The 26,607-nt window shown below is 41.8% G+C and overlaps 1 protein-coding gene across 1 annotated transcript in view; it reads left to right on the top strand.

Moving 5' to 3' along the window:
* The first annotated feature begins 398 nt into the window (after nt 1–398).
* Nucleotides 399–26,607, top strand: part of ror1 (receptor tyrosine kinase-like orphan receptor 1) — a 121,837-nt gene continuing 95,628 nt past the window's right edge. Inside the window, exon 1 of the mRNA XM_069704818.1 lies at nt 399–758. Within this exon, the coding sequence (XP_069560919.1) occupies nt 653–758 (106 nt within the window). The 5' untranslated portion in view covers nt 399–652. The remainder of the gene's footprint in view (nt 759–26,607) is intronic.

A 26,607-nucleotide genomic window follows, 5' to 3' on the forward strand; every position in this document is an offset into this window, starting at 1 on the left:
CAGAACCTCCAGTCGATGTTTGCTTAAAGGTTAAGGTGGAAAATCAATTGTTGACCTTTGACCATGGCAGCAGAAGTTGACAAAATCTCCCCACAAGATTCATTCATTAGCTGCAGTGGAGCTTTTGGAATTTTACTCGTGGCCCCAAAAGGCTCTTGTGTCCACCTTAATTAGACAAAATACATTTCCCACATTTAAAAAACAATTTCACAAATTGAAAAACCAAAGATAGAAGATTTGGCACACAAATTGGGAAGCCTCTCCCTGTCCTGTAATAGTTCCTGTAGTGAACACACGGTGGCGACACTTGGCTAATCAGAGCCATGTGGCTCCTGTGGGCACAAGCTTTGCACTGAAGTTTGCTGGAAGGATTGCGCTCAGTTGGAGAAAGAGACAGAGAGGGAGCAAAGTGAGCTGGGCTCAGGCGAGGAGGAAAGAGACAGAAGCCAGGAGACCAATTTCGTCAAGCCTTTTTTTTTTTGTATCGAGAGTTTTGGTGCGCTTTGAAAGAGCGGAGGAAAATAGTGCACATTTTATCAAGACACTGTATTTTGAGTGGTTCATTTTTTTTTTTTTGTGGAGGGACTCGAAATTAAGTATTGTGTGCAGTGGATGTGAAAAGCGGGCAAAGGTTTAACGCAGAGCCGGAGGAATGTATCCAACTCGGGCAGCGGCGAGCCAGCGTCTCTGGAGATGTCCAGCCTGCGCTCTGTGGATCGCCCTGCTGCTCCAAAGTGTCCAGGACCTGAGCGCGTCTGGTGAGTCTCGAGACATTTTCCTTCGCTGGGAAATCATTCCTGTCGTTCCCCTTGCTTTTGTTGAGGCTTTACTCACTCACAGTTCATCCCCACATGCGTATTCAGCTCTGTACTCTGCCTACCTTGACGAGAAATCAGTTTGGACATCCAGCATGTCCCCAACGTGCGCAGAACTGACTTAAATTGCATTTTAATCACAGTTTCACTCATCCATCACCATGTTTATATTGTGTAGTATATTTTTTAAGACGCCTCTGTTTGTTTTCGCTCCTGAAATAATTTCATTAATGATCCCAAGCTGTCGGCCCATCCATCTTAAAGCAGAGCTGTTTGCCATCATTCAGTCTCCCCTCACATGCAAATATGCTCTTTGGTTTCTAGATTAACGTTCTATTGTCATTCAGAAGACTCCACACGGGGAAAGACTTGACTCCATTGGCAGACAATAGGGGAGCTCTTAACTAGTCAGCTGGATAGCAATTGAACCACACTCCCCTAAAAAAATTAGATCAATTTAAAGATAAGGGATGTAAAAAAAAAAAAAAAAAAAAAGGGGGGGAGGAGGCTAATTTGAAAGACAAACACTGTTGCATTTAAGATTTAGGTTTGGTTTGCAGTTTTACTATGTGGATAACTTCTGGAAAAGTAGTCCAGCCTCTGGTCTGTAGGAGACACTGCAACAATTAATTGAATTTTTTTTTCTAAACAAATACTCCTCAGTTTATTTGTCTGCACTGTGGTAAAAACTGAAGAGTTTATCTTTTGCACATTCCATAATTATACTCTTATTTCCATCAATGAGCTGCATGTGTGGTATTAACATTTCAAAGAAAAGATGGCCTGATAGTATATGTTGCTGGCTTTTGGATGACTCATTTAAGTATGATTGAACTCAGTTTGAATTCAACTTGAATTGTTTATGGAAGGCATTTTCATTTTTTGGTTCTGTCCTTTGAGTGTATAGCGAGTATAAAACAATCCTCCCCATCCAGATGGGCAGTGATGAATTATCTCCGGAAGGTTTTTCATAGTTTGTTTGGATTCTCTGTCCTCCTTAAATGCGTTTCGCTGTTATTTACAGTGAAGGTGCGCAATATATGCTGCATTGAGCGTAATGCTTCTTTCTTTTTTCTTTTTTTTTTTTTGCCGTCGCCCCTCTTTTCCCATCTCTTCTGCATCTCCGGGCCTCTCCTTCTTGCTCTGAGGCAGGGTGGAATGTTAATCCACATTACTTAACTGGATGAGTTCGCTATGACTTCTTCAAATGGAGTTTAATGGTTAAATATGGAGTGGAGGGGATCCAAAACCCTGCCTCTGCTGCTGCTTCATATCTGGGAACAGACAAGTGGAAATGGCTGCATTTAAAACATATATATTAGCAGTTCAGTTTAGAGGTCAAATCTTGAAAATTACACTTGATACGCTAATACTGATATTCATGAGGAAAAACTGATTTGCTTTGTACTCTCTCTCACTGGTGGAACCTATAAAACTACTGAATGAAGGGCTTCAGTCTCTGTTTACCAGAGATGATCTGAAACCACTGTGTGTAATGACTTTCTGACTTTCACTGTATGTCCAAAGAAACAGCTTCACTGTTAAATTAATTGTCATGGACAAGAAAATGTACCCATTAAGGTGCTTTTTTGTGTGTTTTTTTTGTCAAACTCGACTGCTTAGTCACTGCCTATGAATCAGTTCCAGGATATGTTTGCAGATGATAACACTCGGCGTCTTATCTCTTCTCTGGCTCAGTGTGAGGGGAATAGTCAGAGAAGAACAACAGCGTGCTTCAACTGTAATCAAATGTGGACAGGACTTTAACACCCTGTGATCCGTGGCCAGTGGCTGTAATAAGGTTGTATTTTGGAAGCAATTGAGAAAACGTGACAAAGAAGACACCAAAAAGCATTGTTGTTTGTCTTTATTTGCTGCAGTCTGGTTTTACTGGTCAGTCTGCCAGCTTAGAGCCAGAGGTCGGAGGTCACAGGTCTGACACTGTTCTTCAAATGCAAGCATTTCCAGGAACAATCAGGGTTTCCCCTGGCCACAGGAAAGGAATGTCGTTTACATGGCGGACATGACAAATGATGTGTAAATCAACAATATAAACATACGTGGCTGATGTCTTTTAGGCAACTGGATGCACTCTCAAAAACTTATTTAACCTAATGAAGTGCTTTTTGTACATGAAAGTAAGTGAGCAGATAAATGGATAGATGTATGCATGCATAAATAAATGGATAGATAGATACATTTCAATACTGCAAGTAACCTACGTTTTTTGACTTTTGTCAGCCCTTCCCTTTTTCCTTCAGTTTAGGCATCTCTATCAATCTTGATTGTAAGGATGGTTGGACTTATGCTGAACAGATCATAAGGTTTTATACTTTACTTCACATCTGTCCTCCTCTGGTAGCCTTTTCCATTTGTGTACAGTTGAAAACATTTTAAAACCCTCATAAAGTTTGAAACGTCTTTGAATTTTATTCCCAACGTGAATCTTGCTGAGCCAACTGGGTTTCTTCTTAATCAGTTACCGTGATGAGGGATTCCAGGTTTTTTTTCAGCATGGAATTATGATTTGAGCTGAAATAGAGAACAATCAAAAGTTGTGCTTTTTCCAGTATTTAAACATCACACAGCTGCAGCAATTTTTCAAAATGGTCACTTTCATCCCATCTATCAGCTACTGCACTCTAGCTAGGTAATAACATCTGACACGTTCATAAAAATAAAATGGGGACAATGTTTTCCATTTATGTAAACTGTGTAAATGTTTCGGAACGTGGGATTTTCACCCCTGAACATAAAAGGTCCTCTGCAGGGCAACGGCTATTGGAAGTCTGTTTAGAGTTGCATTTAGCCTTTTAATAACACTCAGGAAGGCTATAAATCATGCTGGGAGGAACTGCCTCAGCTCAGTTTTCATCAGGACACTGTTGACAATAAAGGCATTTCACCCCTGGAAAAACCCCACTTGGTACTACAGGCTGAGTCTGTAGGAGTTTGTACTGTTCTCTCTGCTACCGAGACATCTGTCTGTACGCTTATATGTCTTCGAGCATCTTATTTTTACAAGACGTGAACAAGATATCAAAATTGAGCATTTCCTTTTTACATCCTTGTTAAATCTGTGCAAATCAGCTCCTCCCTCTGGGGATTTTTTTTTAGTTTGCTCATCATTGCCACACTGCTACAATATCGCCTTTATTTATAGCTATATTCAGATCATCAACTTTTTATCCAGATGCTCTGAGAGGTATCAGGCTCCGTCACGGTCTGAGTGCTACATCTCTTTCATATAGACGACTCCACTGTGTTTTTAACTCAATTCCCCCTCTGCACAGTGCACACTACACTTACTCAGGCATCAAGTGCTGTGCATCCCTAAACGCTTTTGGCAGACACAGAAGAATATAGAATCTGTGAAACAGATGTATGGTGTTTTTCTGAGACGAGAAGCTTGATTTACAAACAAACAAACAAACAAACAAAAAAAAAAATCAGACTCCATTTTGAGAGTGTGAAATGGGAGGAAAATCAGAGATGTTAATTCAATCAGCACATAGTCATAAATCATACATGCTCCAACTCTGTTTTATGTCACTGATTTAAAACACTGGTGTGTAAACGACGTCGTGCACTGGGCAATTACCTGCTTCCCACTCATTATTGAGGACATGTGTTTTCACCGAGGCTCGGCGTGTCTCACTGTTGCCACAGGGCAAACTGTTTGAAGAATATTGTGTGCTAATTGTTTAACTGATGTACAGCCAGCAGGTAATTTCCTCTTAGTGATAAAAAAAAAAAAAAGTATCAACATATCAAATAACAATTAGAGTGATTTTTTTTTTTTCTGATTTTTTTTTTTTCTCATCCCTCTCCTATTGTGGTTGCTGTTTCCTCAACAGGATTACCTCATTGATTATTACAGGATTCACAAATTAGAGGATTCAGAAGAGGTTTCCTTATGTTGTGTGATTGAGCTGCTGGAGGATTGTCCTGATATGTCGTCAATGCTTGGTTGAAAGAGGAATTTTGTAAAGAGAGCCAGATTTAAGTTTTCCTTTCTTGTAGATCTTCTCTCTGCCAAGTGAGGCTAAACTTTTCTGTGAATGGTAAGATGTGTAAATTTCCTGCATTTACGTAATATTGGCAGAAGAAGGCTCTTATTACCACAAATCAGACTCTGGAGCGCGCTTGTTTCTCAGCGGTCAGAGTTCCTTGGAGAGGCAGCTTTTAATCAAAGGCACAGTTTGCTCAGATCCTCGTTGGAGACATTTGATAAAGTTTCTGCCACTACAAACTGTAGCCAAGCGTGAAAACCTTTTTCCTGCAACTTAGTGTCTGCACAGGAGGTCAGCCTGTTAGAGAGAGAAAAACCTCGGCAGGGTTCAGGGAAATGCAGCGCTGGATTAAGAAAAGGAACAAAAAACATTGGTTTGGGGGTTTTTAGTTGAGAAGCCATTGTGTCAATGACAGTGTGGCACTCCAATGACTTTAACAAAGTCTGGACGGAGTGGGGAAATAAGGTGCAGCTAAAGTGTACAGGGTAAATTAATAAGTACAAAATGATATTTGCCCTTTCCATCGATGGACCTGGACTATATATGTCCAGCTCCAAACTAAAATAGCTTTCTATAGCTTTCATTCAATACTTTCTGTGTTGATGTCTTTCGACTGCTGCCTGGAAGACAAATTACGCCTGCCACGTAAAAAAAAAGTTCTCTGCTGTACTTTACACACACAATACAATGAGTCCTTTGCTGCAGTTGTAAGGCAAGCTGTAAGTGCGAGAGTGTTCTGATGACAAAGTGACACTTTAATGAGTCTAATGGAATAAGCCACACATACAGCATATCAATTTCCCATATGGACTTGGCACGGTTTCATGTTGAGGACAGTAGGGAATAGTAGTGGCTTAAAGAGCCCTAAATTTCATTGAGAACACTCTTCATTGGAGTTTTATCAAATTACTGTGTCCTCCACAGCTAACGTTGCTTTGGCTTAATATGTGGGGATCATGCTACATTTCATTTAATAGGGGGTAGGATGAAACACGGCTTCTTAAGCTCCCCTATATGTGTCAGAGTAAATCTTTTTAAACCCTGTTTGCGGAGCATTAAAGACTTCAGAAACTCCCACTGCAGGCAGACGGGCAGATCTCCGTTCACCCACAATTAGGTCTTTGTGCGACACCACACTTCCTCCAAGGTATTAAATACCCCAAACTTTACGGGCTTCTCTGCTGAAAATATAAATATTTATTTTCCAAAAAAAGAGATTTTCACTTTATCAGCTTTATGACTAAAAGACATGCCACTGTTCAATTTGTGTCCATATAGACACAGAAACATATTCATCCTTTTCACAAAATTATTAAGTGTCGGACTGCAATTGAAGATCATTTTCATTATTAGTTAATCCACCATGGAGAAATCACTGTGCGCACAGACCAGTGCTCAGAAAACTCACGAACTGATGATCAAGTGACAAAATTGGTAACACTTACTCATTAGGGTTAAACCCTCTTCCTGCTCTGTGCACGTCACGGTGCTGTTTGTCGTTCATGCGCAACAGCAGCAGGCTCAGAACTTATTGATCCACCCGTGTATAGTTCCATCTCCTGCTGCTTTCTAAACAGCTACGCAACTTGGAAAAGTGAAAAGGTCATAAGTGGGGAATCAAGTTTGTGGCTACAAATGATCTTTGTTTTTCGGAAATATTGTGCATCCCCGAATGTTTTCAGTGGTGCACACATAGACCTACTTTCTTCTTGTCGAAGATCAGAAAATAGTCAACCTCTCCGTCACCCCACCACCGTCGGCATGACATTAACACTCCTTGGCACTCCTCTTATCTGGCTGGCAAACACACACCGAGACAAACGCTGGCTCTGTCGCACGCTCTTCTTTTTTTGCCCTCCTTCTCACTCTCTTGGCTGTATTCTCTCTCCCACACGCACACACACACACACACACACACACACACACACACACACACACACACACACACACACACACACACACACACACACACACACACACACACACACACACACACACACACACTGTCTTCTTTCCCTCTCTGTCTCGGCAGTTCACTCTGGCCGCTGAGTGGCTCCTCCACTTGGCCCCTGGCTGACTGACATGCTGCTCTTGGCTGAGCTTTGTGTGTTTACTCAACAATAACTGAGAGCAGGGTGGCTCCACAACAGCTCCTGCGCTCCTTCAGGGACAGAAAGATAACGACCCATACAGCACAGGCCTCTGGCAGATGTTTGTCAGAATTGTTCTGTCAGCTGATGCAGAAACACTCCATACTTTTAGTTCATTCATTGCAGTCTTGGGGCTGATTATGAAGATTATGAAAAGGCTCTTTAGTCAAGATTTTGCTTTTTCAATACCAGTCTTGATGTCAGATCTTTCGCATGTGTGGTGCTGCGGTTACCCTTCAAAAGCATTGGACCATCAGCTCCACGTTTGTGTTCCAGACATTTGTGGAAACGTATCACTCTGCAGTTATTAATAGAACATTATCACGTGTATTTTTTTTTTTCACAGTTATGTGTTTCCAAAATTGTTCTTGTCAGTTCCACAGCTCTAATGATAATGTTTCCTTCTTTCTGCCCTTATTTTTTTCAGGACTCCAACACAAAAATACAAATGTAGTTCTGTGTAATGTGGAAAGTGCTCAGCAAAGAAACTTCACTCTTCTTGTGGAATTGCTAAACCAGAGACGTTCGGACTCCAGGAAATTGAATTTTACGGGGCTTTTAATGATTAGTGTTCAGCGTGAATTAACTCTGTTCATCCTTTTTTAATGTATGTGTTTTGTGTCGGATTTGCTCGTCAGGGCTCTTGATTACTTCGTGTAGCCATTGGGGAAGTTTTTATGTTCGTAGAGAGAAGCGTGTTTGGCTGTCTTTGGTCTTTTATTACTTTGTAATTACTATTAGTAGCTACAGAAACTATAATCCTGTTGTAGCCTGGAGTTGAAGAATTTTACCGTTTGAAGATTAGTTCCTCGAAATAGGTTTTATTTTAAAGCTGCCAGTTTAAAAAGTCTACTTGGCTACCTAATAGATTTAAAGATCTGCTGAAATAATAACTAACTGTCTTAGCCCCTTTTCCTTTTATTGTTTTCAGTCAAGGATGTTTCCTGAACTCTTCCTGATCTCACTTTTTCCAGTGTATTCGATATAGATTGTGTTTACTCATCAAAAAAACCTGTGATCTAGCCCCTGCATGTGTGTCTTTTGTGTACTGAGGCTATCGATTTGCATGCTGTGTCGCAGACAGTTAGGGTATACATTATGTGGGTAAGCCTGCTGTCAGTGTTGCAGCAGCTCTTCGATTTATTGCTCCCTTTGCTGGAAGAGGATGAAGCTCACCCACTTTGCTCATTGTCCTTTTCCCATCAGAGGAGTTGGTTTGCTGTGGGTATGGACTGTTTATTGTGCAATATGTTTTTTCTGCTCCATTGAAAATGTTTGGGAGGCCTGTGTTATATGTGTGTTTCAACTGTCATAGCCCCTAGACCAGAGAAAAGCCCCCAAAGTATCAATGCTGTCAACTGAAATGTATGCTTGTTATTGTTGTTTTAGTTATTACTCAAAGAAGTTGCTTGAAATTGAACTGCTTCTTTTGCCACACTGAAACCATCAATCAATGTCATCTTGTTTGTGACAGCATAAACACATATACAGATCACTGACAGCAGCTATGCAGTGTGGTCATCCATACAGGAAGGCAAAGTTAACAAAAGTGAGGGAAGGTTTTCCAAAAGCACCTCTTGGATTATGAAAAAAACCACATATGGAATTTTCAGAAGTTGTTGGTTCAGCGCAGACATTTCCTTTAACAGTGTCTTTAAATTTCTCAGCATTAGCGCAGACATGGCCATAGAGTTTGTTTAACCAAAGTCTTTGTATCACATTGTTCTCTGTGCAAGCAGCCTATTAACCAGCAGCTAGTGTTTACCAAACCACTTGATCCACACAAAAGACTTAAGAGGGGCTGCTGCAGCCGTGTTGTCCGAGGGATCTCAAACTTTCACATTAGACTGACAAGTACTGCCTTTAGTCTCTCTGACAGAACTAGAAACGGCACTGCTCCAGTTTGCCAGCATGGTTGCTCAAAATCAGGTCTGTCTGAATGTCCAGCATGCCTGTAAACTGTGACAGTAAATGTTCGGGGACAAAATTTGTGACGGGAACATGCAACCATAAATTAAACAGTGACTTAGCATGAATAGAAAAAGGCACAAAAGACCATGAGAAATTGGACTTATGGAAATTCCCTTTCTATCCATTCTAATCCTGTGTTGACCACACTGACCGAGGAATCTGGAGTTACAGGTCTCACTGGATGTAATTCTGAAGTACTGTTAGTTAAATGCCCATCTAGCAAACCACTGCTGGCTCGGTGTCTGCTTAATTCAGCACCAAACGGGAAATCACTGCCCCTGTGTGGCATTAGATGTGGTCAAGTCTTCTCTCATCAATCAGATATGGTGATAGAGCAGAAGGGAAAATGTTCAACGGCTGGGCCAGTCTTTGGGTCAAAGTTCTTGTAACTTCTTCCATCTGACTTTTTCTAGCTTGACATTCAAAATTGCATCCACTTAGTTTTTTGTTGTAGAAACTATCGCAGGTAACACGAGTCTCTGCAGAGTATGACTTGCTTAGAGGTTTGGCAAACCCTTAAAGCTTTCCTCATAGTTTTGGGGCGAAAAAGCTTTTACGATATTCACACCGTCACTCACAAATCCATTTTGGCTTGATGGCCTCACCATAAGGCAAAGTTTTTGACTTCTTTGTAGCCTTACTGTCCAGATTGTGGGCCTGTTTTAAGCAGAAACAAGTGAGGAAAAAGAACGGCAGGACGCAGTCAGTCGTTTGGAGCTTCTGACTGTTGAGATGCGTTAACCAGAGCCCGGTGTTTGATGTCTGAGCGGCTGCGTTTTTTTTGTGTTTTTTTTTTTGTGGTGAAATCTGCAGGAATGGTAATGGAAGGGTATGGAATAGTCATAGAGAAGGAATCTGTCTTTGTCTTACTGTGACAAAATTTATCTGCTCCACTTCTCATGTCCCTCTCATTCACTGAGCTCATGTAGAGGAACTCTGTAAGTAACCCGGGTCGGGTGGAGAGGAATCTTGTCAACTCGGACGCTTCTGACCAGGAATTCATACATTTATCCTGTGGGATCCCGAATGCTGCTCTTACTCTCTGTAAAATCTGTCCCTCTTTGAGGCGCATAAAAAGAAACTGATGGGGAGTGTTGAGGAGAAAATTGAGTTTACCCATTAAAGCAGTCTGCCTGTTTTTCATATTTCCACTTTGACCAGTTATTTTATTTCCCGGTAGATGTTTATCAAAGCTGACACTGACTTGGAACCCACCCGAGTTTTAAGGTCTTTGTACTGATGTGGTTGTGTCCTGCATGCCAGCAGTCCTCTCACACCTAACGCTTGTTTTCCTGTCTCCATATATCTGTCCCTGTCCTTCCCTGAGTCTCTAGCCCTTTCCCCTCCCTCTCCTCAGAAAGCATTGATTTCAGCAGGGCAGGAAATGAAACTACATTGCCCCGCGACTCCCAGCAGGAGAGGGGGACCTGGGGAGGGAAAGAGGAAGAGGTTCATGGAGTAAAAGAAGTCCAAATACTACTTTTTTTTTTCTAAAGAAAGGGATGAAAAGATTGATCGTCTGAGGAGCTGAGTGAGGATTGGGATGGACCGGGCTCAGCGCACAGAAAGCTGAGAAGGCTACGAATGTTATTGAGACGAGAAAATATTTTCACAGAGACGTTTGACTGACAGCAGGCTTAGATTAACTCTCCGCCAGTCCTATCAGTCAAAAAGCTGGACGATTTGGCTCATTAAAAATACACATGATAGAAAACCAAACAGAAATAAACAGCCACTGAGCGACAGAATGAAAGAGGGCCCTCTGCAGCCGAGGACCGGTGGCCCTCCTAACCTTCATCCCTCTATCAGAAGTCAATGATCTTCTCCTCTGAGGGGCCTATATAAGAGGCTTAAGCCCGCGTGATCCCACCGCCTGTTTGTTTAACCTCTGCGTGGCTGCCTCAGCAGTGCTAAGCTTTGACCACAAGAGCTCATTACCTCTTCTCCCTCCATCTCTTACTTATTTCATCCTGCCATTGTAGCAGCTGGAGCATGGCTTTAAGAGCCCCTGATTATGTACATCGGTAAACCCTTAAAATATGATGTGATATGTGGAACATTTTTATACTCTAAAAATACAAATATAACTCCTGTCATGTCAACACTTACAAAATAGCAACATTTACAAGATTAAATTTGGAAATGTTGACCGATGGATGCGGGCACTATTATTTCATAGCAGGAAAAAAACAGATTCCCAGCATCTCACCGTCCCACAGTGATCTTTAATGGGACATAAAACCTGTCATGTCATCACAACCATAATTGAAGCAAAGCAGAAATGGCACCGTTTCAGCATCTTTCCAGACATTCAGCCATAGTCACAGTGCACTTAAACAGAATATTTATTGAGCTTTTCATTGAGATTCACAACTGTTTATACGGTTGCATGCATAGTGTAATGATGTTTTGCAAGAGGGCTGCGGCCCCTCTCTGTATATATGCAACCTGCTGAAGTGAAATTGGAAGAGAAAAAAAACAAATAATCCCGGTTTGGCGTAATGCGTCTTATTATTCCTGACATGCTCGGTGGACACGGTGATTCAATATGGGCTGGTGCTGATCATTTTGAGCGAGACGGATCGCTGTGGCTGTGATTCATGACTGTTTGGGTGGGAGTTCCCCTGCTGGTACTGTTCAGCGTGATCTTTTGGGTTCGATTTTGGCAGAGCAGGAGCCTCAGCTTTCTTCCACTTTTTCTCCCATCTGCCTCTTTGTCTACATCTCTTCCTCTCTGTCCTCATCCTCAGAAAACTCTTCAAAACAGTAGGATTGTCATGAAAAGTGTTTGTATTGTCTGCACTTCAGTTAAACCCTGGAGCATGTTCTGTTCTGGCTCCGTGTTATTGTTAATTCTTTAGTTATCCGTGTCCTCAACCAGGCAACAGCGACCCGTTGTCCCCCTCTGCTCTTACTTGGCAGCTTTGGCTTGGTCACTTCATTGACTCTTTAATTTAAACCTAATTTAACTCCATCCAGCTATCTTAACCTCTTGATAATTGTTTCTGCGTCTACGTGAGATGTGCCTCTCCAACACATTTACCGACATTAACGCGGGACGCTGCTCTTTATGATTGCTAAAAACTGCTGCTACAAACAACTGACACTCTTGTGTTCACTGGTGGGTCATGCAAACAGTATTCCTTCCATGGTCAAGTGACTGCTGTGTGATCACACCTGCTGACCAAAACAGAGTTGTGATGGCCTGAAGATTTAGTCACTCAGAGTGCTTACAGAGTGCCACTTTTACGACATTAAGCTAATTCATTTGAAAAAAGACAGTTTAAAAGCACAAAAACGGCATCTCATAGGGTCACGTTCAGAAACAGATAATAACTACAGGAATTAATTGGCTTTGGTTTGATAGTTTTCCAAAACCAGATAAGAGCAAAACGGCTTAGGTGCATATGTAGAAAGTGCCTCCATGTAAGCTGCAGACCTCTGTGATTATTTAGGGAAGGAACAATTTTCCTGCCCACTGCCCTCCATGTTTAATTGGTGCAAATAACCCATTGCTAATGAGTGTACTTGAAGCTTGTAAATATGTTGAGGAAATCGCCACACTCTGTGTTTTTTTCTGAATGAGTCACATCACTAAGATGTCATACAAAGTGTCTTCAGAAAGGTGTGGTGAGGACTCCTTACTTTTAATGTGACAATTATACATTCTTAAATTGCTCGGGCTCTCCTGGCTGGAGTGCAGTAAAACTTAAAGAAAAACAGTAGTTAGGAGTTGGCCAGACAATAGCAGGAAAGTGTTTTACTGCTGGTTACGCAGCAGATAGCAGCCTCCACGTTTGCCCTCGGCCTGTGCTTACACAGTAACGTAGCCGGAGTGTGATTGGTGGTGTGCATTCGTAAATCTGCACGCCCCACGTCCCAGTGTTGGTGGTCTTGGAAAGCCACCAAGATCACCCGGCTGCTCTGTAATGTGAAAGCAATTAGCAGCCAGCGGTTTTACACAGCGCCGATATGCGTGGAATAACAAAGGGGAATGTAGGTCAGCAGCGAGCCGTAGGTACGCGCTGTGGCCATCGTATTTCTTTGGAACATGTGTAGTTCAACACCGAAAATGTTGTATAAATACAATAGCTACATATTTGAAGCTAATTTAGGACTAATTTACCTCTATTTTCTTTTATACAAAAATACTTCAAATCTTATTGTCCCTTAACAATTAATGATAAAATCCGTAGCGATAAGACAAGTCACGTATAAAAATCCTAATAAGCAGCCATACTGCAACATACATAAACAAAACAAAACAAAACAAAAAAAGTGTATTTCAACCTTTTCAGCTTCTAAAAAACAGACTTTTTGATTCTTAGGGTTCATCGTCAAATTCTTGATGTAAATGGGTGCGTAGTGAGTTTAAACCCAGATTTATTCTGCTCCCGGCAGACCTCTTTGATGTATTCACCCTCCGTTTACTTCACCTGACATTCATTTTAATGAGACTGACTTGCCCCCGATAGAGATCTGCCTCTGACTTTATGTAGGAGTACAGTAAATCGGTGCCACACACATATTCGCACAGGGTAATATGGAGTCCCTTCTGTGTGTGAATTTTTGTATCGTGTGTGTATGTTTACAGTGTGTGAGCAGGTTGCGTACCCGCCGTCACATCTGGCGGCTTGTGTTTTTTTTTCATTTTTTTTTTTCATGAACTGTAAATGAGGGGAAAAATACTCCCAGCTGCCCTCAGGAAAACTCACCTGGTGCAGCCGTCCTTGTTTTCTCTCTCGCGTTCTGTGCACATTGTTCTCGACAAAAACACACACATGCACACGCACAGGAACACTTTTAGCAGCCTTATGTGTTTTCTCAATTTTTTTTTCACAACCCCTATCACAATTTGTCTTTTCTTTCGGGCTGCAGGTACACAAACATGAAATCCTGCCCTTAAACATGACTAGGTTCTTAAGTAGGTATATTATATTCTTATGCCCTAGAATAACCTCAGCAGTCAAATTAAGACAAGACGAGAAAGACAGTTTGGCAGGATTACATGCATAGCAGGAGCGACCACAGCCTCTTCACATGGTAAAGTCATTTACACCCCGGTCGCTGTGGGAAGAGGAGGCCAGGAGCAGCATTCCCCCCCTCCCTCACACCCTCACCTCAAAACCCCCAGCCGGCATACTTTGGCTATCTGAAGGGAGCAGAGCTGGGAGATATCAGCCCTGAGAGCTGAAAAGCAGCTTTTGTCTCCAGCGACCCTCTAAGACCTCTGTCTATCAGCAAATCATAAACTATACGACGCAACTAGAAACACAGGAGTGCGCAGGGGAAAAAAAAAATCAACAAGATGAAAGACTTGAAATGAAAAGTAAACAAAGCGGAACTGTTGCCAGCTATAGATCAAACACGGAACAGTTGTAAAAATAGTTTTACCTTGTAGATTAACAGTGACCTTGACTGAGGAGACAAATCATCGGGGCAACCCTCCCGATGATTTGTCTCCATGTTGGAGAGGTAGAATAAGAGAGAAGTTTGCAAGGTTTTCAACTCCAGTCTCCAGGTTGAATTTATGATCTCAACCATAGTTATTTCCAAGCTGCATATAAATCGCGTACGTCTGCTCACTTTTAATACAGAGAGAAGATCTAAGAAGTGCCTTTGCATGTATTTTCACAGTCAGACATGCAAACCCTTTTCTGCCTTCGGTTTGGACTGGATCATTTTGCACCGATAAGGCTCCATCAACAGCTACTATCGGCACCTGTCGGCTCTTTATCCTTTCTTCTCTTCCCTTTGTTCAATCTACTTCATGTGATCTATCTACCTTTTTCATACCTTTGTGATACTTTTATTCCTTCTCTGTTTTAATGGCTTGACAGTCTTCCCTTCCTCTCAACGGAGGACCTGTGTGCCACAACTTCTTTGTCTTCCTATCTCACCCACTCCTACTCTTGTTCTTGCCCAGACAGGAAGAAAGCTACCACAGCCGCAGAGCAATTTTCGGCACCATGTCTATCAAAGCACGGCTTACAACTGAGATTTATTTGGCTTACCGCCTTTCGCTCTTAACCCGTCATTTCTGTAGTTCCAGGATTCACACTAGTTGGAAGCAGGATAAACAAGGAAACACATGACAGCCACGAGGAGAGGGAGGCACGATTTCTGACACAGTCACCTCATACAGTACACCAAGCAGTAACTGTAATCTCATCAGACCTAAATAAGACATAGAGGATATATTGACACTGTTTACAAAAAGATAGTTTAATTCCTTCTGGTTGGGTGAACCATAAATATTCATATACATATTCAAGACCTTCTCTTTCATATTTACATGTATACTAATTCATACATGTCGGGTCACTTTTGTTTAGGGCTAGTTACTGTTTATACTTTCTTGTTACCAGTTCCTGAGCAATACTTTTTTTTTTTTGTACGGCAATTTTTTATAAAATCTATTTAAAAAAAATAATAATAATAAAAAAAAAAAATCTAATTACAATACACATTGGTTTAGAAATCTTTTCATGCAGTTTAGAGGGGGAGAGTGTAACCCAGTGTTGTTTCTGTAGCTACAATTTATGTCAGTCCCCTAAACGCTTCACATGGAAGTTATCATTGGAGGCTAAAATTTACTGTTGTTCCTTAAATGTCTCACATGCTATCGGTAGATGCTAGCTTGTTGGGTATGCACACAGATGCCTTCAGTTACTACAACGCACGCAACTCAGTCAGGTATGTGGCTAAGTATGAGTTTGAAAAGAGTAAAATAAGGCATTCTTGCGTAAGATTTACTGTAATAGAGGGATTTTACTTTTGTCGGTACCCTGCCTTGCTCTTAAAAGCCCTTGCTAACACCAGTTTGTTTGTTTCAGTTTTACCGCTGTACAATCTCTTCTGGATTTCAGGCGAAGCAAACTATCAAAATGAGTCTGCTGCAGGTTTTTAAGATGCAACCAAAGTTTACCCTCATCCCTGCTTCGCACTGATGTTATTGTTCTCGTTACCCAAGGGACGCCAATCTGCTGTAGTTTTCTGCCCTAAATGATATGTTTTGCCTTTGTGCTGCTTGTTAAACTGAATTATGTACAAGTAGCATCTATCATCATCAGGGTGGTGTGCTGTAGTGAGTAGGAAAGCCCCTGTTTAACCACAGGGTCTGAGTTCAAGGACCTATGTTGGCGAACACCCACACCCACACCCTTCAAGTGTCCCTGAACAAGACCGTGAACGCCTACCAGCCCTTGGAGAGCTCTTCATTAACTGACTCTGCACTCTGGTGTCCCTGTAGCGCAGGGAAAATGAAAGGAAAATGTCCCTACTGGGATCTATAAGGTAGCCCATGCAAATCGGCACACTTCCTCAAAATCTGACTCAGCCTAGTCCCATAAGTGCGACCGGACCACCAAGATCTGCCTCTTGACGAGCCTCCATTTAAAGAAAAAGAAAAAAAGAAGAGCTGCACAGAAACAGTCTTTCTGGAGTGGGAAATCCCTTGACTGAGCATTACTATCTAGCGCTAGTCTCTTCAAATGCAGTTGCAGGACATGCCGCTCAAAGCCCTACATTATTCTTAGGCTCTGTCATCTTCTACACATTTCCTCTCCTTCATTTCCTTTGGACATATAAACTTGCTGAATGACATATTATGTAATTATTTGTGATATATCCTCCAAAAGTAAGTATGCTTAAACATGGCTTTGACCTTAGTTTCACCTGAAGAATTTAATTAACTTGTTACCTTAGTTTAGCTTACAGTAAACAGGAGTCAATAGGCCAAGAAAACAGACAACTCTTGTGTCATTTAAAAAAAATTACCCAACGCCAATTGTCATCTAATCTTGCCTCTTACCATTATCTCCATGCGTGTATGTGCCTTTCTGTCAGCTAACCACATTAAACTGCTATATCCGCAGCTGACAACGTCTTAACTTAACTTGACCTGACTTGGCATCTATATTTTGAGCAGTCATTTACAGGTCCCCTGCTCCCACTAATTCTTGTCCACATGGCAGCTATTTTGTCTGTGTTTTTTTGTTGTTGTTGAATTCTGTGTTTTAAAGGGAAGTAGGTTCACAGGACATTAAAAGCTGCTGGACCGTCAGTCAGGCAATGATGCATTTAAGCAGGCAAAGAGAGACTGCCTGCATCTTTGTGCTTCTGTTTTGAATGCTGTCTTGAATAAAGCACCTTTGGGCGACTTACTGTAAAACATACTGTTTAGAGCTGGTGAGCCCCCCCCACCCCCGCCTCCTCCCCAGCTCATGTCTTGTCTATGTATACAGTATGTGTGTGTGCAGAAGCTCATCGTTTTATCCTCTATTTTTAAAATACAAACAGTGGGACATGCTGACCAGCTCTGCAGATACGGGTCTAATTGTGGTGCTTCCAGCTCAATCTTTAATTCACCATCCATGAATGAAAAGAAAAGAGACGAGACCAGCACACGGTAAAAATGGGGGCGGGTAGAAAAGGGGGAGCAACCAGACAAGAAAGGGAGAGTGGGAGATGTTTATGGTTAATTATTTAAATATGATACTTTAACATCTGGTTGTGTTGATGTGCTGTTGTTGACCGTAAGTTTCAGTGGACCCCAGTAGATGAGGGAACGAGGGCCTATGAGAGGTGGGTAATTTAAGAGCTGAAGAGAATGATGTGAGAGGAAAAAAAAAATAAAAATGAGTGAATGAAGGAGGTAGACTGAGCAAACAAGAGAGTGAAAGAGAGAGGGGCAAATCTTTTATGAGGCATGGAAAACGGGGTGAAAGGAGGAGAGAGGGGAATTGATGCCTGTGGTGGGTCTGAATAGAAGGACCCCATGTCCTCTTTAATGTTAAATGAATAACTCCTGACCTGACACTGGCCTTTAATTGGTATAACCACCAGTTGGATGAAGTGCAAGGTTAGGTGTATTGTGGGAAAGTGATAAACTACACATATTATGTCATCACAAATAATTAGGTGGTGAATGTGTATGCACAGAACTGTGCAGAGGTTTTAGGCACTTTAAAGGTTTAGATGGTCATTCTTTGAGCAACAAGGTGTCGATTGGTCCCAGATTCATTCTGCAGCATGACAAACGGCAAGATCCATAAAGCACGATCAGTAAAATAGCAACAGTTATTTTTCACAAAGGCTGATTAGCCTACTGGCTCAGGATGGTTGAACAAAAGTGTAAATACATTTTCGGATTTAAGTGTATTCAACATATTTGGTAGACATTTGTCAAAATTGCTAAAACAGTTTTAGAGGTATATAATGATATATAATGTCTTTGGAAGTAATTTCCTACCTACACATTCAGCAGAGCATCAATTGAAATCCAATGTTTATTGTGGCTTTAAGAGGTTTTAAGCCCCGGTTCTACCAACCCTCTAGAAAAAGACCAGTGTCTCCTCAATCACTGGATGTTCCATTTTTTTCATAGCCAATTTGTTGTCATTGGAAAATGTTGAGTCCATGCTATCTGTCTGAGTTTCTGCCCACCGCCAGCATTGCTAGGAAAAAACATATATACCTTTGAACCAAAACAATGAGCCAAACGCTTCTAAAAGGGGGCGAACAGCGACGGACCTGTTGAGCCTCAGTGGGATTGGTAGTAATAGCAATTCTTTCTCGGGACAAGAATGGATTTGAATCGGTGTTAATATCAATACGACTTACTAGTGCTTTAAGAAATCACTGCTCACTAGCTGAATGGGTGTCTGGATAGTAAGGCCCCCAGCTTAGGATATGAGGCCCTTCCATGTTTGGGAAAAGAAGGAGCCTTTGGCCTGTGAGTCCGTAGGATACCCTGTGAATGAATGACGGGACAGAAGGGGGTGCTGGGGAAGGTGGAGAGGAGATGGCTGAAAGAGGCAGCTCAAGCAGAAAGAGAGGGAGAGGGGTTAAGTGGAGGCAGGTGTTCCATGACAAACCTTACAACCCCCCACCTCTTCTTTACTCCAGTTCACTCCACCAACAGCAGTCCACTGAGAGTTCAGAAAACTAGACCAAGAACAGACACTTGTTAGTCACTTCCCTCTTTCTCTTTTACCTTCTTTTGTTAGCCCTTATCCAACCACCTTATCCGTCTGATCTAATCTATCCCACCAAATTGTACTCTTTTTCCTTTCATCCCAGGTTTCTTTCCATGGTCTCTCCTGTGTGCTTTCCCCATTGCTGCAGGACCACCTGGCTTTGTGGTTTGAAATCGTATAAAGCTCCTGTTGCTTTAAGCAGATGGACAGCTTTCCCACTGCTCTCCGCTGCCTGACCCAGCTGGCAAATTAATTTAGATTGGATTGACTTAAAAATCGTGTTCTCTCATCGTGTTCCAGAGGTTATTAAAATCCACCTCAAGACCAGGGCTGAGTCGTACACAAATCCAGTTTTGATTGCTGGAAAAACAGGGAGCGCATGATTGATGTAATTTTGTAATTTTGTTAAATGGAATGAAATCAGTCCGTTATTATACATTTTGTCCTTTTAGATGTGATGCATTTAGCATCTCTTCCAAATGCTTTTATTTTTGGCTATTCACTTTCACATTTTCCGAGATTAATTATAGTATTTATGTGCAGTAATTCCTGATTAAGATGCCTTTTTCAGTTTTTCTAAAGCAGCCTCACTTTATCTTTCACACATAATATCTTAGACTTAAGTGATTGAATTTTCAGGAAATATTGATGGAACATTTGTGTTGGTTTTAAAACTATACCAATTGTCCTGAGTGGTTTAAGTTAATTTACATCAGCTGTCTGTTTTGACTGTGCATGTCCTTAGAAATTAATATGACGCAATATGCACATGAACCGTATGGGCGACATGGAGATGTAACAATGTCAGAAGGCTCGAAAAAAGGCAGTGACAGCAATAGTGGAAAGTTTGTAAGAGAAATTAATGGACCAAGTTGGCATTTACCTGCACCTGTATGATGTGTGAAAGCCACTTCACAGTAACAAATAAGCTTGTCAGAATGGCTGGAATGAGATAAGTGGAAACAAGTCTGAGATCGGTACATCTGCGGATGGCGGGAAATGTTGGAAAAACAAGAGTTAGGCGGGTGCAGATTGTGCGTTTTATCTCCAAATCTTCCAACGCCTTAACAGGTTGAGCAATTGTATCAGTGTGATCCACTGTGACCAATTTCCCACCCAATCATACAATAATATCAACATGGTTTTCTTTTATTTCATGCATATCCGGAAGTTCTCTTTGTATCCACAGTTCTCTAGTGTGCCCCCTTGTGTAATCCTCCAGTAAGACATGGAGTACATCAGCAAGAGCAAAATAACTTTTGTGACTTAGCCAAGTGTCTACGCAAACATAGTTGTCTACGCAAACATAGTTAAAAAGCAAGTATATTTCCATCATAAGTAGAGGTTTGTGGCATGGAAATGTCAGTGTACCAAGGTTTAGACATCTATGACATGACTGATTCATGGCATGCCCACTGTAAGAACTTGTTGTTTTTGTAAGTGTCTCTGATAGATGAGTCAAGAGGGATTCTTAATTGCAGACACTACAGCTTTTATTTGACCCACAACTTGAAGCATGAATCACAGAGCCTCCATTGTGTGAGTGGTGTGTGGGCATGTTTGGTGTGGGCACAGTCAGTGCAAGTCAAGTGCTCGGAACTTCTATGACTGACAAGTGTGTATCTTTTGGTCTGCCAAACCATGTATTGCGTGTATGTCTTTGCGGACATACAGGATGATGTTTTAGCCTTTGAAACACTGTTTGTTCTGCATTCACAGGGACTGATTCCTCTCTTTGTGTCCTCAAACAACTTCAGACAGCAGTCAGTTTCAGTAAAACATCTGGAAGAAAAACATAGATGTGTTTTTGTTTGCCTGAATGTCTGAATCACCATTTATCATCACACACACTCACACCTTACTTGCGAAGATGAAGGAATTTGGGAATCCTTTTGTCTGTGTCCCTGTCTCATCTCTGGCTCAGTCTTTCTCTCACTGTCTCTTATAATGTCTGCTTTAAGATACTGCACTTCCATTTCAATACTCACCGATTTCTGTATTCAACGGCTTTTAGGTTGGAATTCCACCTTTTCAGAAAATGTTACGACATACATTGATTGAAATACACGTCAAGTCAATGAGAGGCCACTCGGTGATGCAGTGTCGTCAGAGGCTCCAATCCCCTCCAGAGGAGAGCAGGACTGATAGACAGGAATGACCCAGAATAGAAACAACCACAACAATTCACTGCATTCTTTTTTAAGTCTTTAATCAGGACCAGTGTCGAGTTTCCCATCGTCCTCAAGCTCCATCTTCTGCCAGAATGCATTGTGGTATTTTTGTATTGATAATGTTTTAAAGCTTATTCTAATAAGTGGTTCCATGTCTTTATTATCAGCTGATCTGATATTAATAACCCTATTGTAGCGCGCGCGCCACACACACACACACACACACACACACACACACACACACACACACACACACACACACACACACACACACACACACACACACACACACACACACCTACTTCAACACAAATCAGACAGTGATAACAAGGTTGCCACTTCATGGCGGCTGCGCTACCTTAACTGGTGTCCATTTGTGATAAAGAGCCAGACCTCGGCGATACGTTATCACTAACAGGAAGAGAGGCAACATGCCAGACAGCAGAAGTTACAGAAGAGAGGGAGGGGTACCAACCCCTGTATGCTTTAGAAGTGCTCAACAATAGTTTAGCTCTGCTCTATTCCATCTCAGTTGTAGTTTGTTGGACCCCTGGCGTCCCGAAGGTTATTGCAGTTCTAATTTGAAGTTTGGAGCTGCTGACTAGTTGATTTATCGATAGGTTGGTTGACAGAAAATGTATCGCCTGCCATAAAAATAATTAATTGATTATTTTGAGTCGTTCTTTCGTGAAAGAATCCTAAAATTCTCTGAATACAGCAAATAAGTTATTATTTTCTGGTTCCTAAGGCCTCCATGACAATAAACTGAATATATTTTGGTTGTTTGGGGAAAAAAAACCTGTCATTTTGGGCTGCACTTTGGGCTTTTGGAAACACATTATCAGCATTTTCTGATGTTTCAGAGATCAAACAGCTAATTGATTAATGTAGACAAAAATCAAAAGATGAATCGCTTATGAAAACAAGCATTATTTTCAGCCCCAGTGAGGTAGTTTTCCTTGAAAGCTATCCAATTCCAAGTGTTTTTTGCTGAGCAAGCAAAAACTCATTCCTTGAGCAGGAATGAGCTACTAGGAGCTAGTAGGAGGCAGTAGCTAGTTTTTCCAAATCTAATTAAGATCTGGGTTATCTACAAATGTCCAGACCCAAGAGAAAAAACTGAACCCATTTGAATTCCCCTTCGGCTCAAGATCCCCACATTTGGCCAGTTTGCTGGACTGTCTAGTTATATATCAGAGTTTCTTAATATTAGATTAGACAAAATCTGGGATTTTGTGTTTGTTGCAATGTTTGAGTTTACTTAATTTTGTTTAATAATGGTTAAATTCCAATGTTCCAAAATGAACAGTAATTGCTTCTGGGTTTCATTTGCACACTGAACTCCTGTTTTCTTAATCACATTTTTTCTGGTTTTAATTATCTCTTTAAAAACAACAGTTATGCCTAACATATTGTCAGATTATATTAATCCACAGTGACAATGTGGCCAAAGAGGAGACATAGAGGCCATTAGTGACCCTTCACCCCCCGCCCCCCATATGTGCATTAGGACATGTTTGCTATTGTAAGCCTGATAAGAGGGTTAATGAAATATTAGGCAGCTTTCAGTCTGACATTCCCTCCCAAGAGGTGGTGTATTTTTTAGGTGTGTTTGGAACCATGGGCCAAACATAGCCAAAGTCATAGAATGCGTACTTGTGCATGAGGAAAATGCTTGTAAAGGTGTTTTATTTTTGTACATTTATGTAAATTTGACCCTGTGGTCCTGTGAGCCAGCCTTACGATAATAATGTTACATGAAACTGGGGAACAAAGGGAAGTATAAAACGGAGAGGGAAAGTCACGAGGAGACATGGAGGTGATTGTGATACAGAGTTTGGGGTGGGGGGGAGGGGTGGGGCGAGCTGAGCAGGAGGGCAGGAGGTTATTGGATTGCGCCGGTCAGCTCCAGAAATGACTTTTCCATGACTGCAGGTATGTGATCGTGGCTGAGCCGGGGGATATCCTCTGTTTATGCTCAGGCAAAGACCTGCAGATTTGGCGGCCTGGTATTCACCTGATTAAAATGACCTTCTTGTGTAAACTAAGCTGGCGGCTTGAGAGCGGTGCGCACACACGGGACCTTCTGGGACCTGGACATTGTATGAACAATTCTGGCTGTGTAATTAACACACACATGCTGAGGAGTGCGGTGAAACCACATCACCATGGAAATTAAGAAGTAAATCCCTACGGAAGAATTAGTGGCTCTATTAAAACTATCATCTGTTTGAGAATTAAACATAGAGCTAACTGCGAGAGACTATTGTGTTTCTATGTGGAACAGCAGTGCACCAGAGCTTATCTCTGTCTGCATCCAGTATAGATGTTTGTGTGTTTTCCATAGCTGTGCGCACAGTTGTTAAGGCCAGGTGAAAAGGATTAAACAGTAATAGGTCAAGGCCCCAGGCATCATACTCCATCAGTCATCTGCCTCCTTGTCATCTCTGCTTATTCTCGAGTTGCCTTTTGTCTTCACCGTTTCCCAGCATTCCCATTTTGCTACAGTCTGTCTGTCTGTCCTTTACTTTCAATTGTATTTCCCCATCACTGCTTTTTCTCTCTCTTTTTTTCCTGTTGTCCTCTTTTTTTTTTATGTCTTGTTTTATGTGTTGAGGTCAAGTAGCGTGATAGACTGATTTCAGCCCCGACTAGAATATAAAACTAAAAACTGTCCATCTCCCTGCTCTCCAGCGCAACATGTGCTTTTTTGGGTTTGTGTGCGTGCTTGTGTGTTTGCATGGAGAACCCAACTGTATCCTGTGGTTGGTATATCACTGCTGACAGCTGTCATATTGTTATAATGCAGTGTCTTCCTTGAGCGCAGCTGGTTCTTATACCTGTGGTCTCCTTATCCCCCTTGCTCCTGTAAATCCTTGCTCGTCTGAACCTCGCTGGCTGTTGGTATCCACTGGTAGCATGACACGTGTTGTACAGATACGGTCACAGTGTATCGTATGAATATCAAAACAACAATTGACTTGATACTCAAGGAATCTTTGTGTGCTCGTGAAATCGGTGTCTAACAGTCAACAATTAGAATATAAGTCAGGAAAGGTTTGCTAATGCTTACGGTAGCTTGATCATGCAACAATCCTCTGGAAAATATCACCATATTATGCATCTGGAAAACCACATGCCCCTGATAAACATTTTTCTTGGTCTCGGGCAGCTCTGTATCCGACCCACAAAGACCTTTAAACATTACGCAGTTTGGCTAAATCTGACAGCCCTTTCTCCAAAGGGGGAAAACGGAAACCTTTGACAATTAGATTGCAGCCAACATGCAGAAAGGGCTCAATGTAAAATAACATATGCAGTATGTATGCAGGAATGAAATCTGTGACTTTACAATTAAATCCTTTACCACTCCTTGGAATGGATGTTTTTTAAGGTGATCAGTGGCTGAGGTCAGAGGAGAAGGTCAGAAAGGGGAACTAATTTGTCAACTGTAAAAAGTATTAGATTGGTCATAAGATGTCTAAAAGTCCATTTCCTCGGTGGTTATTAAAGGCGATAGTGGTTCTAAAACTTGACAAAAGAAGGAACCTGTTGCCTAAACTTTGATTGTCCTTTTAAATATAAACACAGAAATTGGAGTAATAGGATTAGCACATGCCTGCAACAATATGCTGACCTTTCCTGGAGGGGCACCCCAGTGGGGAGCTGCAGCTGCCCCCCCCTACCCCCCACTACGGACTGTGTATCAGTTATCTTACCCTCTTGCAAAACCTCGCAACAGGTAGTCAGCAGTGCAAAACTGACTCCAGATCAAAGTCGCTTGCGCGGCTGCCCCCAACCTCGAGTGTGAATCGAGCAGGACTGCAGCGCTGTAGGCATGACCCTGTCTAAATGTTAGTGCAGGACGTTCAGCCGTGTAGATCTCTCCACCACTTTGACTTGTGGCTTAACAGAGATTCAAAATTTAATTCTTGTATTGAACTGAAATTGGTTACATTTTGGAGGGGAAAATGAGAATAAAAACCTGTTGCCAGTATATTGAACAGTTGGTTTACTTGGTTGGGCGCAGGGCAGCAGAGGACACTGGGAGGAGTGGGAATGTCAAGACAAAGACTACCAGTAGAGAAGGAATGCTGGTGTCCTGCTGAGCTAATCCCATCTTGAAGAAAGGGGAAAATGTGGAAAGCGAGGGAGAGAGGGAGGAGATGCAAAAGATGGCAAAGGAAGGTCTCAGGGTTTGGGCAGAAATGGAAAGGGTTGCTTGAGGAAAAAAAAAAAATCCTCTTCCCATTCACTGGCCTCGCTCTAACTTTCACCTGCTTTCTCTCTATGGCTTTAGGGTGTTCTCGTTTTTCGCTGGTGGTCCAACTGGTCTCTGTTCAGTTATCGAGGCATTTGGGAGTTAATGAGACAGCTGTACTATTTGAGAGGTGAAGTCCTTTAGATCAGCTTTGCTCAGCGTGCACGGCCCAGCACTCTCTTGTCTTTTTAGACTCGAGGGGAGTGAATAATGCCACTTTCACCCTCAAGGGCCATTTATATTGAAACAAACACCTACCTCAGCCTGCTTTGTTTATGACTGGATGGAGGATTTTAGATCAGATCGGGCCTTTTTAGTCAATTAAACCAATACCGGTTCCCTGTGCATATTTAGTAGAGTGTGCTGAGAATTTTAAAACATTTCAAGGCCTCAGACGCATCTGTTCCTTGAAGAGAAACATCTTTCTTTCTCTGGAAATATTTACTCGTTTTTGCATGTGGGCATGTTAAGAGTTTACAAGTCTGTATGAAGACAGTTATACTGTTGTGCGAGTGAGTGCGTTCGTATGAGCGGTTATATTTTCAATCCAAGCATGAGAAAAGACAGAGAGAGTCTGAGCCTTTTTGATTTAAAGCAGATCTTCAAAGTCTCTGTATGAATGCTGGAGAGGGACTGCAGCATCAGATTGACCCCCCAGATAGGAACCAGACCTCTGGGAGCTCAGGGAACCTGGACTTCAACTTAAAATGACCTAGAAAACCAACGGCATGTGAACACTGAGCACGTCTAAAAGACGATGTGCAAGATGTGTCTGTCTCTAAGTCATTAATGTTTCTATATAGGCTTGTTAGTCTTTACATGTTGACTCTAAAATAAATATGAGCACCATCCTACAGATGAAAGATGTCATGATACATCTACCCGCTCCACTTATAGGAGAAGCCAGCGTGTTGCTTCGGTGGCTGAATCCAAACCATTTCCTGTCCAGCTTCCTGTGCCAGGCCTCCTTGGTTTTGTCCTGTCTGGTCCAAGCTTGAAGCAATTACAAGCAGCTCGAGGGAAATCACCTCCCTTTACTATGTGCTCTGGCTCATTTTTCACAACACCGCCAACTCTTTTAAAGTGTTGACAGAGACATTATACACAAAGGCCTCCGTCAGTGACGAGTGGTTACGGGATGAAGGCGAGTTCATATCAGCTGGAAAAAAAAAAAAAAAAAAAAAAATCAAGAAGACTCTTTAAGGAGGAGAAGATGGAGAAATTTAGTTTAGGAGAAATTTACATT

The sequence above is a fragment of the Brachyistius frenatus genome, unplaced genomic scaffold (assembly GCF_029030835.1).
Source record: "Brachyistius frenatus isolate BFR_SWC_R1_liver_20210118 unplaced genomic scaffold, ASM2903083v1 Contig_52, whole genome shotgun sequence".
In the NCBI taxonomy this organism is placed as follows: domain Eukaryota; kingdom Metazoa; phylum Chordata; class Actinopteri; family Embiotocidae; genus Brachyistius; species Brachyistius frenatus.